Source organism: Caretta caretta, chromosome 3 (assembly GCF_965140235.1).
Source record: "Caretta caretta isolate rCarCar2 chromosome 3, rCarCar1.hap1, whole genome shotgun sequence".
Classification (NCBI taxonomy): Eukaryota; Metazoa; Chordata; order Testudines; family Cheloniidae; genus Caretta; species Caretta caretta.
Genome location: NC_134208.1, coordinates 205,244,110 through 205,260,476, shown reverse-complemented (window position 1 = coordinate 205,260,476; position 16,367 = coordinate 205,244,110). Strand labels below are relative to the sequence as shown.

The window sequence follows — 16,367 nt, the reverse complement described above, 5'->3', positions numbered from 1 at the left end:
GCAGAGGGGCATTGCTGGCACATGATGGCATATATCACATTGGTGGATGGGCAGGTGAACGAGCCTCTGATAGTGTGGCTGATGTTATTAGGCCCTGTGATGGTGTCCCCTGAATAGATATGTGGGCACAGTTGGCAACGGGCTTTGTTGCAAGGATAAGATCCTGGGTTAGTGGTTCTGTTGTGTGGTATGTGGTTGTTGGTGAGTATTTGCTTCAGGTTGCGGGGCTGTCTGTAGGCAAGGACTGGCCTGTCTCCCAAGATTTGTGAGAGTGTTGGGTCATCCTTTAGGATAGGTTGTAGATCCTTACATTGGTCAAACTGGACAGTCTCTACGTAAAAGAATAAATGGACACAAATCAGATGTCAAGAATTATAACATTCATAAACCAGTCGGAGAACACTTCAATCTCTCTGGTCACGCAATCACAGACATGAAGGTCGCGATCTTAAAACAAAAAAACTTCAAATCCAGACTCCAGCGAGAAACTGCTGAATTGGAATTCATTTGCAAATTGGATACTATTAATTTAGGCTTAAATAGAGACTGGAAGTGGCTAAGTCATTATGCAAGGTAGCCTATTTCCCCTTGTTTTTTCCTACCCCCCCCCCCCCCCGACGTTCTGGTTAAACTTGGATTTAAACTTGGAGAGTGGTCAGTTTGGATGAGCTATTGCCAGCAGGAGAGTGAGTTTGTGTGTGTATGGGGGTGGGGGGGGGGTGAGAAAACCTGGATTTGTGCTGGAAATGGCCCACCTTGATTATCATGCACATTGTAGGGAGAGTGGTCACTTTGGATGAGCTATTACCAGCAGGATAGTGAGTTTGTGTGTGTGGTTTTTGGAGGGGGGTGAGGGGGTGAGAGAACCTGGATTTGTGCAGGAAATGGCCCACCTTGATTATCATGCACATTGTGTAGAGAGTGGTCACTTTGGATGGGCTATTACCAGCAGGAGAGTGAGTTTGTGTGTGTGGGGGGGTGGAGGGTGAGAAAACCTGGATTTGTGCTGGAAATGGCCCAACTTGATGATCACTTTAGATAAGCTATTACCAGCAGGACAGTGGGGTGGGAGGAGGTATTGTTTCATATTCTCTGCGTGTATATAAAGTCTGCTGCAGTATCCACGGTATGCATCCAATGAAGTGAGCTGTAGCTCACGAAAGCTCATGCTCAAATAAATTGGTTAGTCTCTAAGGTGCCACAAGTACTCCTTTTCTTTTTATATTTCCATAGTTTGCTTATGAGAAGGTCATGTGAGACAGCATCAAAAGCCTTACTAAAACAGATATCACATCCACTGCTTCCCCTGCCTCCATAAGGCTTGTTACCCTGTCAAAGAATGTGGTTAGGTTGGTTTGTTATGATTTGTTCTTGACTGTTACTTATCACCCTATTATCTTATAGGTGCTTACAAATTGATTGATGGAGCAAATAATTAATTATCTTTCCGGGTACCAAAGGTAAGAGGACTGATCTATAATTCCCTAGGTTGTCCTTATTCCCTTTTTTATAGATAGGAAGGAACTATATTTGCCTTTTTTCCAGTCCTCTGGAATCTCTCCATCCTCCATAAGTTCTCAAAGATAATTGTTAGTGGCTTAGTGATCCCTTCAGACAATCCCCTAAGTATTCTAGGATGTATTTTATCAGGCCCTGCTGACTCGAAGATGTCTAACTAAATTCTTGTTCTTTTCCTATGTTAGCCTCAAATCCTACCCCATTTATACTCATGTATGTTCACTGTGTTAGTCTGAGCAAATTCACTGCTAACCTTTTTGGTGGGGAAAATAAAAAAGCAAACACACACACCCCTCTCCCCCCAAGGCATTTAACACTTTGGCCATTGCTTCTTTTCAGTTATTATCTCTCTCTTGCCCCTGAATAATGGGTCCACCCTCCCTGGTCTTCCTCTTGTTTCTAATGTATTTGTAAAATGTTTTCTTGTTACCCTTTGTGTACCTAGCATGTTTAATCTCCTTTTATGCGTTGGCCTTTCTAATTTTGTCCCTATTTGCATGTGTTAGCTTTTTATATCCATCCTTTGTAATTTGACCTAGTGTCCACTTTTTGTATGACTTTTGAGTCATTGAAGATCTCCTGGCTAAGCCAGGTGGCCTCTTACCATACTTCCTATCTTTCCTACACTTTGGGATAGCTTGCTCACGCCCTTAGTAACATCTCTTTAAAAAACTACCAACTCTCCTTACCTCGTTTTCCCCCTTAGACTTGCTTGCCACAGGAACTTACCTACTAATTCTGAGTTTGCTAAAGTCTGCCCTCTTGAAGTCCATTGTCTTTACTTTGCTGTTTTCCCTCTTACCATTCCTTAGAATCATGAACTCATCATTTTATGATCACTTTCACCCATGCTGCCTTCCACTTTCAAATTCTCAACCAGTTCCTCCCTATTTGTCAGAATCAAATCTAGAACAGCCTCTCCCCTACTCGCTTTCTCCACCTTCTGTAATAAAAAATGAACTTGTTGGATAATCTGTGCCCTGCTGTATTGTTTTCCCAACTGAGGTCTGGGTAATTGAAGTCCCCCATCATCACCAAGTCCTGTGCTTTAAATGATTGTTAGTTTAATAAAAGCCTCGTCCACCTCTTCTTCCTGCTTAGGTGGTCTATAGTAGACCCCTACAATGACATCACCCTTGTTTTTTACCCCCTTTGGTCATGATCCAGACTTTCAATAGGTCTGCCTCCCACTTCTGTCTCGGCCTCAGGGCAAGTGCCTTGTATACCTTTAAGTTCCTTTTATCCCCTGCCTATCCTTCCTCAACAAGCTGTACCCTTCTAGATATTCCAGTCATGTAAATTATACCAGCAAATCTCTGATGCCAACTATGTCATAATTGTGATTATTCACTAGTATTTCTAGTTCTTCCTGTTTAATCCCCTTACTTCTTGCATTAGTATACAGACCTTTAAGATGTTCATTAGATTTCCCCTCTGTATTCCCTCTAGACTCTCCTTTGTCCCGGCTTTGATTGCCCATGTTCCCCAGATTCCAATCCTTCACCCAGGTATCCATGTTACAGACTCACCTGTGGGCTTTTGTCTGCTGCCCCACTAGATTAGCAGATCTGCATCTAAAGATACTCTTCCCTTTCCTTGATAGGTGGACTCCATCTTTGTTAAGCAGTCCTTCTCAGAACAGCATCCTGCGGTCAAGGAAGCCAGTCATCCTGGCAACACCATCTGTGGAGCCATATGTTCACCACCAGGGTGTGAATGTCTGTGCCTGGGCCCCTCCCCTTGGCCAAAAGGATCGATGAGAACACCATCTGCACCCCCATCTCCCTCGCCCCTATGTAAAGATCAGAAACAAAGCCATCATGACAACATCTCTAAAGAAGTTAGAAAAGTTTCTTTACTGAATAGCTGGCCAATTGTGAGTATTCCATGGCTCTCTCAATCTTCGGTTCGTGATTTGGGTGAAGAGCTGGATCATTTGCAATGGGTGTCATTGGCGAAGGAAAAGATCTTATCTTATTTCTAGTTCTGTCCCAATCCCACAGAGAAGCCTTTGCTAAAGGATGTGTGTAAATTTCTGGAGGATGTGATTTTACATTAATCCATGGTAACCCAGCGATGTGAAACACTCTCCTACCTGTAAGACTAGATGGTGGAGATTTTTTAAAATCTCACTGTTATTCTATTCAAAGACTTTGCCTTATCTCTCAGTTATGTGATTTTAATCCCCAGAATGCACTTACAAAGATTAACAATCTATCTCTCTGGCTGTTCGTTGAGTGAAATGAAAATCTTAAATGACCCTCAATCCTGGGTACCCACAGCCAGGTTCTACTATAGAATCATAGGGCTAGAAGGGACCACAAGAGTCATCTAGTCTAACCCCCAGTCAAGATGCAGGATTTGGTGTGTCTAAATCATCCGAGACAGATGGCGATTCAGCCTCCTTTTGAAAACCTCCAGTGAAGAAGCTTCCACAACCTCCCGAGGCAGTCTGTTCCATTGTCCTACTGTAATAGAAGTAATGAAGACAACAAAGACCAAATATACCTGTTGATATTAAAATAGCGTTTTATTTATAACACTAGAGAAGGAGAAGGAAGAATCAATGAGTGATGCTTTCCAATGTCCTCGAGCCTTTGTTATGCAACAGTTGTCTCCAACCAGACTTTTGTTACCACTGGAGTAAGGTGCTGCCTTTAGGACTGCGCTCTCTGCTCGGTATTACCACTTTGAACATCAGAGTTCTTTGTAAAGATCAGAGCTAGCGACTTCTTTTCTCATGTTCAAAATATAACCTTCAGTACAGAGCTATACATAACTCTCCAAGATTTTCTATTACATCCCACTCCTGTTGTCATGTTTGTCAAGTCACTATGCCTTTTTGGTGCGAGAATGAGGATAGGTTGCCATCAATGACCTGACCTCAAGTAGTGCATCACTTTTGGTCCATTATCAGGATTGCTAACAAACCAATGTGTTGCTTCTCTGCATGTAATTAAAAAAAATTAACGTCATGTCCTGAAGTCGCTCACAAAAAATCCCGAGTCCACGATTAAAAAGCCAATTGGTTCATCAAGGTAGGCTGCAAAGAGTGGTACAATCCATGGTTCTTATCTTGCCATCAAAATTCTAGCCACTCTGCCATATAAATGCAGTTTGATGGAGAAATCTCACCACCTTCATGGCAGTCATCAAAGACCTGTGGTAAAATGAAACCAGGTGTAAGACTTCCTTACATGTGGTGAGCACAACACAATTGGAAGTAAAAAACTGAACTGTTTGCTCCATGGAGGAGTAAAATGAACACAAGACTGGGATCCAGGAGATCATCTAATCCCAACCCTGATAGAGATTATTATTTATATTACACTAGCACCAGAGGCCCTCACTCAGGATCAGGGCCCCACTGTCCTAGGGACTGTACACACAGTGATTGACTGTCCCGGCCTTGGACAGTTTATAAATTAGCAGACAAGACAAAGGGTTACAAAGAGGTGAAATAACTTGCCCAAGGGCATACAACAGGGGAACAGCGCTGGGATTAGAACCCGTTTTATGACTCCCCATTCAGTTCCGTATCCACTAGGCAAGACCACAGTGCCATCGCAAAGAACAGGAATAATCAACAGCTATGCTGGGGCTTTGATGTGCAAGAAATCATTACATCAATACAAACAGCCCATTGTAAAAACTCCATTCACACATTATACTAATAAATGAGTTGGATGAGGGTAAAGATGTTAAAAATGAGAGAGGGGCTTGAAAAAAGCTAAATGGACATTGTCCAGTTAAAACCCTGGTTTGAAAACATTTCCTACTCACGTTTTCAACGCCTTTGATTATTACAGCTAAAGAGTGTTAGAACCATTTAGTGTTTATTTCTGCTTTCTTATTGCAAGGCTTTTTGTATTTCTGATCTTGGACAATGAAAATAAACCAGGTAGTATCTCTTTTTGGTTCCCATGCATTATAACAATGCAACAATGTTTGGGCTGTCACTCAGCTGGGACATGTGCTTGTATAAACTTCCCATTGAAACTAAAAATCCAACAAAACAAAAAATTATTAAAACAGTTTCTACTGGTCTTAGATCTCCCAGACATTTGTTTATAAAAAGACTACATTTTGGAGCATGTTTGACTTAACAGTGTCCTTTTACCATGCGATCAAGGGATGAGATGCAGTGTTTAAATAGGAAACATCATGGCCTAAATAAAAGTATCGGTCTTTTATTTACTCCATAGCCAAGGCATGTGTGACCTCCACTGACTTTTTGAAGTCAATGGGACTACTCCTGTGTGTAACGTTAAGCATGTGACTAAGTGTTTGCCGGACCCGGGTCTACATTAGTAAGTACTTCTTCCTCCACATACACAATCAGTAACTTACTGGGCAGAGTCCACAGGGTGTTCGGATTAACCCAGTGGGTTGGATGATAGGATTGACAGATCTGTACAATTTCATGTGTCCATCCACACTGCCAACTGTCCCTTCTTTTGCAGCAATGATGGTCATCTCCACCTTTCCATCGTATATTAGTGTGTTTAAAATAGTTTCGATATCCTCCATTGACAATTCGACCTAAAGGCAATTTTGTAAAAATATAACAAAAGATATTGGTAACAACTAGAGAAAAGGTGTAGCAATAACTCCTGCAAAAAGGAAAATAAACTCTCATTTATGAATGATGACATTCATCCCTCATTCCTAAGGCTTTAGAGGTCTGGCGTAGCCTTGATACAGGCACAGAATTCACTGAATCATGGATACTGAATGGCAGTTATGCGGAAAAGGGGAGAGCAAAGAGAGTGAGGTTTTCACTGTTTTTCTTACAGTTCTTTTAAAATAATGCTGGGCTTTCAGATACATTTGCCAAGTGGAATTCACCCATACTCCTCAAGTGTCTGCAACAATTCAGATACAATGCAATAACCCTCTGATGATTTGGGATATCTAAGCACAGGTTATGAATTCTGTTTGAGATTATGAACTAATGTTCAATCATAATGTTTAAGCCCTTATGATTATCATTGTGATGTTCGTGCCTCTAAGGAAACAGGGAGGAGTGCCAAGTCTCTATTGCTGACTAGGATGGCCTTTAGAGACCATCAACACCTGAATATAATCTTGCCCAAACAGAACAGGATGGCTGTATCCTCAGAGAAACAATTTTTCTCACTTGTCTGCATACAGTTAAGGTTTCAAGGAGCGGAAAATCCCCAGAAAGGGGACAAAGAGAGGTATCAGGGCAGAAGCTTAAAAACACAAGGGTGAGAAGTTGAAGGAGGACTTAGAGGGAGACAGAGGAATAAAGGGCCAGGTGTCATAAGCTAGAGGGAATATTGTTGACTGTCAGATCAGCTGGAGCTGAAGGACACTGATTGAAGGGGAGAGAGAGAAACACACACACCATGGTTTAGAGAAGCCTTGAGCTGGAGGATTGCAGTTCAACAGAGAGCACTTGGACCCTGAAAAGACACTGATCCAAATCCCATAGAACTCTCAAGAGTGGTGAGGAAACTGAGGCAGGGAATGGCACACAGGCATTTGTTGTTGTTATGGGTCTGTATATTCCATGCTGTCTAAAGCAGAACGACTGTTTTTAGAAGTCCTTTTACAAAGTCTGTGTCTAGTCGCTTCAACTATCATGTGTCCCTGAAGGTGACACCTGTAAACTAGAGTGTTCACAAAGCAAAAGCTCTGGGAATGGGCATGCTAAAGCAACTGAGATATCTCGGGGGTCAGCACCGGTCCTAGGGCCAGGACAGCAGGGCCCTGGGGTCCCACTTCCAGAAAGGGCACCAGACAGAGTCTGCAGCCAGGAAGGGTGCCAGAGAGGCCACAGCCAGAGAGCGCGGCTAAACCAGAGCCTACCCAGTGAGCAATGGGAGCTTTAGAGCAGATATATCCAGCATGAGTCCGAACACAGCAGCCTGGTGAGTGGCCAGCAGGGGAAGCTTGACCAGGGCTGTGCCAGATCTTCACTTAACAGGGAACCCATGGCTGTTTTCTTGCTCTTACATATTATGATGGAGCTTTTCGAAGGCAGCTAGGAATTTGTTACACATCTTCCATTAAAACTGTGTGGCTAAATTCCTAGCTGACTTCAAGAATCTCAGTTTATGTTCATAGGGAAATTCCAACAGAGCAATTATAAAACTCCCTATGGCTGGGATTGCCAAAAGAAAATGGGTCCCAACTCGCATTGACTGGGCACTGGATGCCTAACTCCCTTAGGTGCCTTTGGAAATCCCAGACTATATTGGCTCTGGGCTGTAATGCAGCACAAACCCCCTACTTCATACACACTGCAATATAAGACCCCAATGTGCAAACTTGGATGCATCAAGTCAGGCACCAAAATTAGGACTTAGGGCCCAATTCCAAATGCTAGCCATTCAGCACCAACTTGAAAGGTGGTAAGTTAAACGCCATTCTGACCTTACTGATGCCCAGCTCGCAAATGTATTTCCACACCTCATGGGATGATGCAAACGAACTGTTTCTCTGTATCATAGGGTTCTGTTTGCTGTCGCGAGCTGCTTCTGCCTGGGGAAGCATGGAGGGGAGAGAGTGACAAACGCAGTCAGTGCTCCCTGTGAAAAGAATGTCTCTAGGTATACAACAAGCTGCTTTTAAACCATTGTAGAGGCAATTTCCAGACAATCTCTCCCAAGTTTTAAGCCAGGGTGGGAATCTGGCCCCCTGCTTAATTTCATCCAGCCCGTGGCAAGTCTTGGCGCCATGGGCAAGAAACCCTGAGCCTCCACACTGCCCCGCGGGGCTGGACCTGCGAGCACCGGCTCACCCCGCTGCGGGGGGAAACTAGGGTTGCCAGGCCATTAAAAGTCCAGTCAGTGGCACAGCAGGGCTAAGGCAGGCTTCCCGCCGGTCCTGGCTCCGCACATCTCCCGAAGCGGACGGCATGTCCCTAGGCGCAGGGGTGATCAGGGAAGCTCCGTGTGCTGCCCCCACCCCCAGTGCTGGCTCCGCAGCTCCCATTGGCCAGGAACCGCGGCCAGCGGGAGCTGCGGGGTCACTGCCTGCAGTGCACACTGCACAGAGCCACCTGGCTGCGCCTCTGTCTAGGGGCTGGACACAGCAGCTGCTTCCAGGAGCAGCGCGGAGCCAGGACAGGCAGGGGGCCTGCCTTAGACCTGCTGCGCCGCCGACCAGGAGCTGCCTGAAGCAAGCACTGCCTGACTGGAGCCCGCGCCCCAAACCCCTGCCCCAACGCTGAGCCCGCTCCTGCACTCCAAACCACCTGTCCCCATCCCAGAGCCCCTCTCACACCCTGAACCCCTCATTTCTGGCCCCACCCCAGAGCCCGCACCTCCAGCTGGAGACCTCACCCCCACCCGCATTCCAATCCCCTACCCCAGCCCAGTGAAAATGAGGGTGGAGGAGAGTGGGCAACTGAGGGAGGGGGGCTTCAGTGAGTGTAGGGCGGGGTCTAAAAGAAGTGCGGGGGGTGTTCGGTTTTGTGCAATTAAGAAAGTTGGCAACCCTAGGGGAAGCCCAGAGCCTCTGCGCCCACCTTCCCCACCACCGGCGGGGCTGTGTGTGGCCCACAATTGATTTTTTCTGGGGATCAATGGCCCCTGATAGGAAAAAGGTTCCCCACTGCTGTTTTAAGCAGGTGATTATCAACAAATGGAATAATCCTAGATATATATTGCACAGTGAACAGTAAGTGGCAAATTACAAGTTAACACTATATACAGTAACATGAAACACCATATTGACATGAGGAGTTAGAACGTAGGCACCATCATTCTGAGTTTCCTGACTATGGAAAAACCTCAGCCATAGCCAGTGGCCTGTAATATATATTTTGGAGGGAAAGGGAAATTGACACGATCTGACTAGGACTCAGAGGATGGAGGTTGGGCTTTCCCTGTAGCATGGATAGGGAGTAACACTTTCTAGGCACAGTCCACAATAATCAGGGCTGACAACCTTTTTTGCACAGCTGAAGTAGTATGGGAAAGCTGACCTTTCCTCATTTGTTCCTACATTCTTCAATACTCAGTTTGAGATATGAATCTGGGGGAATGATGCTTCTTTTCTTTTAAAAGTACAAATTATGGGTTTATTAAGGTGAATGATCCATTGCATGCATTTGCAGCTACAATTAAATTAGAAAAATGCCAATAAAGAATTATGGTCCAGCAACTACATAACAAAGTCCACCTATTTTTATATTAACAACTGTATACAAACTTTTCTTCCACCAGTTTTTAAAGGAAAAGCAATTACTTGTAAAAACAATCAAAGATGGGTTAATCTGTAGCAATCCCTCACCTTAGTCTGTAAGAATTTACAACACTGTTGGTTCAACACCTCCACAAATTCAGATTCAAAGTCTTGGTCGCTGTACCAGGCCCCACCAGTCACGGACCGGTCAGGCTGCAGGTTATATAACATGTACACCTTCTTCTTTGAGGCCTATTGAACAATACACACTTTTTTTTTAATAGCTGAAGATCTTCCATGAAAGGAAAATTTCATTTAAACAAGCATAGGAACGATCCATGTAGTGCCATGTGCCCCGAAAGATGGGAAGTGCATAGCTGCAGCAAACCATTAGAAGCACTATCTGCACTCCAAGAATACCGGGGTTAAAGAGGAGGTCGTATTTTTGGATTCTGACTCTCAGACTTGTTTTATGGAGCAGGGTTGGAAAAGGGAAACAAAACTACACAAAGATAAAGGGCTTTAAAGAAAATGGGACAGATTCAGGCTCGGGTGCGAATCGCTACAGCTTCATTTCAATGAAGCTGCAAAAGATCTGAATTTAGCCTGTTATCTGATGTCCTTCCAAGTTCTGAGCCTGGTTTTGGCCCTCCTTCAGGTCAGAATGTGGTTCAGCTATCCCTCCTATAACAGTATGATGATTAAGCATGCCTGATGACCTAGTCTAAAGGGGATGAGAAACCGCTTTTAAAATTGTTTAATGCAGAACTAGTCCTAGACATAGCCAAAATGCCTGCTATAAACATTTCCCAGTTAAATCAGCTTCCATTTTAAAATAACTTCTGAGAGTTTACTCTTTGTGGAAAGGACACTCATTATTCTGCTTTTTGACTCATGGCAGCTACAACAGGACATTGTCTGAGATGAAATACAGAGTCAGGTGACTTTACACATACAATACAGTGGGGCTATGAAACTTCAGAGGGTTAACTTCTGAAGTTATACAATGGCATCTTTAAATTAGAGAAGTTAATCTTAAGATTTTTAAATATAAACGTGTATCTTTAGCCGTAAATTATAAATCTTGCTCTGGTAATTCCAGAACGATGTATTATGCTGTAGGCAATAAGCGGTACCCAAGCTTTTGCACAGGATGGTGAACATGAATTCAGTACTATGAACAGGAAAAGGGTTTTATTACATTAAACAAGTTAGAAAGACAAGGTAGGTTAGGTAATATATTTTACTGGACTAACTTCTGGTGGCGAGAGAGAGACGCTTTCAAGCTACACAGAGCTCTGCTTCAGTCACAGACCTCACGTAGAGCTCTGTGTAGCTTGAAAGCGTCTCTCTCTCTCTCTCACCAACAAAAGTTGGTCCAGTAAAATGTATTACCTAACCCACCTTGTCTCTCTAATATCCTGGGACTGACACGAAGGCTGTAGCAACACTGCACTAAAACACAAGTGCCTAATGAACACATTTGAAAGTGAGCCTTTCTGAAGCTTCATTAACTATGGCAAGAGATGAAAAAAGCTCAGAACATGCAGCAGCCCCCCAATAAAGCCCCTGGATTCTGCAATAAATGAAGGATGAAGACACTTCACAAAGCCATCTCATAAATGGCTTACATATTCCAAATCAAGTATTTATAAACTGGGTTAGATGCTTTTTCAACTCCATTGAAGTCATGTTATTAGTATAGGCTTTGATTCAGGAAAGCACTTAGGCATGTCTTTTAAGTTTGTCCTGAATAGGAATGTTTTCCTGAATCACAGTTATAATAATCAGCAGGTTAAAAACTCTCCCCCACTTAAGAGAAATTACGTCCAAAGAAAATTCTGGCTGTGGGATAGCCTGGAAAGAGCAAAGCACAGAAGTTTTAATTTGGCCTAAGCAGTTCACTCCTAATAGCAGAAGAGACAATTGTGATAAGGGTTATTATGATTCCTACTGTTTTGAATAAAGGATACCAGCAACTCTTTGCTAAAGTTATTGCACCTCTACCCTTCTCTAATATTTGCACTTAGATAGTGCCTTATGTCTGAGACCATCAGTGCTTTACAATGTAGTTAAAGTATTGGCTCCATTTTATAGAGGAGCAAACTGAGGTACAGAGAAGTTAAGTGATCTTCTCAAGGTGCCAGAGAGTCAGTGACATAGCTGGGAGAATAACCCAAGTTTCTTGACTGCCAGTCACCTGCTCTAACAAACATGCTTTGCAGTATATACAGTATTTCAAGTATTTAAAACTATAGATTACTCACTGCCACAGACTTAACAGCTTTAATAAGTTTCTTGCTCTCCAAGTTTTTCAGTATCTTGTTGATCTCTGTTAAAGGTAGATTACTTTTGTATCTAATATCCCTGCTCCAAATACCTGTTTAAAATGAAAAAAGGAAAGCTGAATTCAAATGAATATGAACAGAGCATGACAAGTCTCAGGCACATTACATTTGTTCTTATGTTCCAAGCCAAGTCTCGAGCTGTTCCTTTCCGATTCAGAATTCGCATCACAATGTTGCTTGAGCGCTACCTAAATAGAATGCACATACTTAACATAGTATATACATACTTAAGCCAAAAATTTCAGATTGTGCATACACACTAAAGATCCCAAACCTCCTGCCAAGTGCCAAGCGCCGTCAACTCCCAGTTAATTCAGGGGGATTTAAGGGCACTCACTGTATCACTACCACAGTTAGCACCATGTGCAACATGCAACACGTCTGTATTATTCCAACATCTCCCTACAGTTGTTATAACACAAACTTGCCTGCTCTGAGAGCTCATACAGGTGAGTTCTCTTTTGTCAACAGACTTGGCCAAAAAATGGGGAAAACATTTTTTCTGAGGGCCCCTTGGTTCTGGAACTCTCATCCCTTCACTCCTCAGTCTGACAGAATCCCAGTTTCTTGGCCTTCATATGCTGCAAGGCTCATCTGATTTCCTAGGCTCTCTCAGAGAGTTTGGGATATGAAACAGTCCGGCAGGGGAGGGTATTTTATAGGGAATTTGTACTTTTTAGTCACAGAAGGAGCTGGGAGAGGAATTGACTCAAGTCCTCATGTGGATACAGATACTTTACTTGTTTATTTTTAGTGATTAGTTAAGCATGTAATACCTCAAACAGATGCTTTTAAAACAACTATAGTAAAGAAGCTAGAGTTAATAATGCTTTGGTAGTTTATTACCATGCTTTTAATTCTTGAGTATTGAGAAATAGTACACACTGTTTTCCCCAAATACATGCTAAGCAACGAGTCATGAATAAAATTATAATAGCCCTTGAATAAGTCACCTTTGTTGGCTGCATCCTCTATAATTTGATAGACCAGCTTCTCTTGATTGTCAGATCCCTTCATTTTACTGTAAAGGACAGATTACAAAAGGGAAAGGAGTTAGTTATTGTGAATGTCCAGCAGGTTGGATAGAAGTAAACTAGATTTGTTTTAAACTGTGGAAAGCAAAACTATAAAATGAATTCAATTACACAAAAAGAAAGCAGCTGGCACTAGCTGGTTACTGCAGTTCCTTGTTATTACAGACAGCTTTTATCATTTCTTACATGTCATGGCAAGTCAGCCAAAGTAACTGTCAGCATTTTGTTGGTGCAGTACTCCAGTTTCCCCACCACTACCATGACCACCAATTGCTCACCTACAACTGCAGTAGCTCAATCCTGAATAAAATCTTACCCAAAATAAGCAGCCCCCGGATGGAACATCTGGGAAGGTGCAGCAAAGTGCTCTCAGCTCTGAAGTTTGCTTTCCCCACTGGTCTAAGACAGCCTGATTCTGCCAAGCTCCAGGCCACAGTGGGAGGTTCATCTCTTTTTTGAAGCATTTGAGAGTGGTGGTGGAGGAGTGGGGAGGACTGTTAGGTTTGGGGGATTTTCCTTCTTTGAAGCAAACAGAGTATGTCTTTACTCAGTTTTGTACAGGCACATTTTATGAACCAAATAAAACTTCCATTTAGTATACAGAGTAATATACTTGGGGTTGGATGACTGTTACAAATATAGGGCCTGATCCTGCACTCTGCTCCATCTAGGCAGACCCCTGGACCCACAGCAGAGCTCCACTGATTTCAGTGGGACTCCACTTGGGCATACAGGTCTGCCTGCATGGATCAGATCACCTGATGGGGGGCTTTACTACCAGCAATAGTGCTTCCCACACCATGTAATCCCACTTCAATGCAACTATTCACAGTGGGAAGCATGACCTCCAAGAGCATTTACAAGATGGGGCCCAAAGTAAGTAAATGAATGAATGGGTGAATAACACTTGATGATTACTACCATCGCCATGATTGCACTGGGAGAGTGCATGAGAACTATGATCAAATGACTGTCCCTTCAACAAAATAAAGCTTACCCAGCATTTTGAGACTCTTTGATCCTGTAGAGAAGGCCAGTGTTGCTCCTGAGAAGGTCTAGCTGTCCCTGAAAGAGACAGGCATAAATACTATTATTAAGAGCTTGACACTTACCTTTTAAACATGAAATCTCATTTAATTTTGCCTAAATAAAAAACAGACCAAAATACATTTTCATCCTTTGGAAACACTAGGACATTTTAGACAGCTCTGCTCAGGAAATATTCTGTTCATTTATCATCGAGCTGCTAGAGGTTATTGACATTGCTCCTGGTCTCTTTCTGCAACACGTGTCATTAACTAAAATGTAGAAATCTACTCTTTCATCTTCCAACACGGCACAAAAGATGTAAAGCTCCAGCATGCACCTCTCTCAGCCTGCAGTAACATGTCCATTGAATCGTTTTTTTAATTGCTCATTTACATAGCCAACAGTTAGCTTGAAAACATAAGTCAACGTAAAAAAAAATTACTTTGGCTCAGCTCAGGTAAGATGGAGGTGATACATATGGTATGAGAAAGCATTCTAAACTGCAGTAAAAATTGTGACAGTTCCTTCAGTTGAGTGAATTTACCCACCTACTGTCAGAATAATTCACATTCTCAGGATGCTGCTAGATTCTCCTCCTTATCATTCCCAGACTCCCACATAACAGCTGTGAGTAAGAACACATTCTTTCATCTTCAGCTGGCCAAGAGATGGTGGCAGGCTTTGCCATGATTACCTATGTCTGTTACCTCTAGGCAGGAAAAGTGCAACATGGTCTAACTTGGACTAACTTTGAAGATCTACCTTTTTAGATAGGGCAAACTGACAGAAGCAAACTATGCCAGTGCATAATTTTCTACATTGCCTGCCAATTAATTTACAGGTGGAAACCCTAAATACTCTATGCTCCCAGTTATCTCAAAGAATGCTCTTCCCATGTACCACATAACTGTGCTCAGAGGGAACACTTGCTATCTATGCCAAGCGTGAAACATGTGAGAGATGAGTGCAGAGTATTCTCAGTGGTGGCTTCTTGCATCTGGAGTTCAATTCTGACACATACATCTATATCAGGACTCAGGTCTGGTCACTTTTAGAACAAGATTCAAGATGTCTTGTTATTAAGGCTTTAACTATAACAGCAAGGCTTGGACTTTCCTGATGGTCTGCTAAATTGTTAAACACCACTTCAAATCCTTACAGGGAAGCTGAGTATCCTACTGTAGAGAAATGCAGGAAACATTGTCGCCATTTTGGGCAATATGTTGGTTGGTTCCATGCTCGCATATGAATGGCACTCAGTTATATTGGTTACATGTGTCTTATAATAATAAGTGCAACTAAAACTACAGTAAGTCAAAAGGTATGAGATAATCCCAGACACTTTGACCTAAAAGCTGGAATCTAGTAAACATTGGGTGAAATCCTGGCTCCACTGTAGTCAATGGCAAAACTTCCTTTGACTTCCATGGGGCCAGGATGTCACCCTCCCTCTAAAAGCAGATACCAACAGGATTCAATAACGGTAGGTAAATCTATGGCTCTTTCAGGTTATCCCTATATTACATAACAATACCAATGAGGTTTGAGATGCAGTTACAGTCGTTAACAGAAACGCACTCATATTGCTTTGCTAGATCGCAGAAGATTAATACACAAGGCCCAACTCTGCAGCTGCTCTATGTTGGTAATGGCTGATGAAGTCCATGGCGTGCATGCATATGAAAGGGCGGTGCGATCCCTCCGGCACCGCAGAACGGGCTGTCCTGATGGGGAGGTGAACCCTACCACGGAAAGCAGCCTGTTGATAGCCATGGCCCGCTGCTGGGGTTCCATGTGGGGCATGTCATTCTGGATCACTTGGTCGGTGATGCCGTGAGGGAACTGGTGGCAGAGCTCGATGATCCTGGAGGCGAGGAGAAGAGGAGCAGAGTCAGATCACAACACACAGACACAGCCCCACCACGACCCCTCTCAGGCCTAACCCCAACCCCAGCTGCGCTCCAGCCCTGCCCCCATCTCAGCCCACCCCGCTACCGTCTCCGCCCCCCAGCTCTGTCCCAGGCCACTCCCCAGGCGCTGCGGGCCCGCACCCCACCCAGACAGACCGGCCCCAGCCCCGGCCTCTCAGCCGCACCTGTTCTCTATCTCCAGCGGGTCCGGGACCTCCGGCTTCACCTTCACCTCGGCCATGGCAGCCGGGACCCGGGCGGAGGGGGGAGGGGGGGGCAGCCCGCAGTGACGCGGGGCAATACCCTGCCCCGGCGGCGCAAACCCCAGCCAGGTCCCCCAACGCCGGGGCGCGGGGAGATGACGTCACAGA

At 43.8% G+C, this 16,367-nt stretch overlaps 1 protein-coding gene and 1 long non-coding RNA gene across 2 annotated transcripts; one reads left to right on the top strand and one right to left on the bottom strand.

Moving 5' to 3' along the window:
- Nucleotides 1-1,272: 1,272 nt before the first annotated feature.
- Nucleotides 1,273-5,564, top strand: LOC142071662 (uncharacterized). Its single transcript, XR_012667884.1, has 2 exons — nucleotides 1,273-1,460; nucleotides 3,122-5,564. It is a non-coding gene; the product is annotated as an uncharacterized LOC142071662 (long non-coding RNA).
- POLR3F (RNA polymerase III subunit F) lies at nucleotides 4,030-16,357 on the bottom strand. Its single transcript, XM_048842478.2, has 9 exons — nucleotides 16,182-16,357; nucleotides 15,833-15,950; nucleotides 14,055-14,122; nucleotides 12,977-13,044; nucleotides 11,943-12,055; nucleotides 9,784-9,927; nucleotides 7,921-8,028; nucleotides 5,869-6,060; nucleotides 4,030-4,678 (listed from the first exon to the last, which is right to left on the bottom strand). The coding sequence occupies exons 1-9, from the start codon at nucleotides 16,235-16,237 to the stop codon at nucleotides 4,601-4,603; spliced, it is 945 nt and encodes a 314-aa protein (XP_048698435.1). The 5' UTR covers nucleotides 16,238-16,357; the 3' UTR covers nucleotides 4,030-4,600.
- Nucleotides 16,358-16,367: the final 10 nt, after the last annotated feature.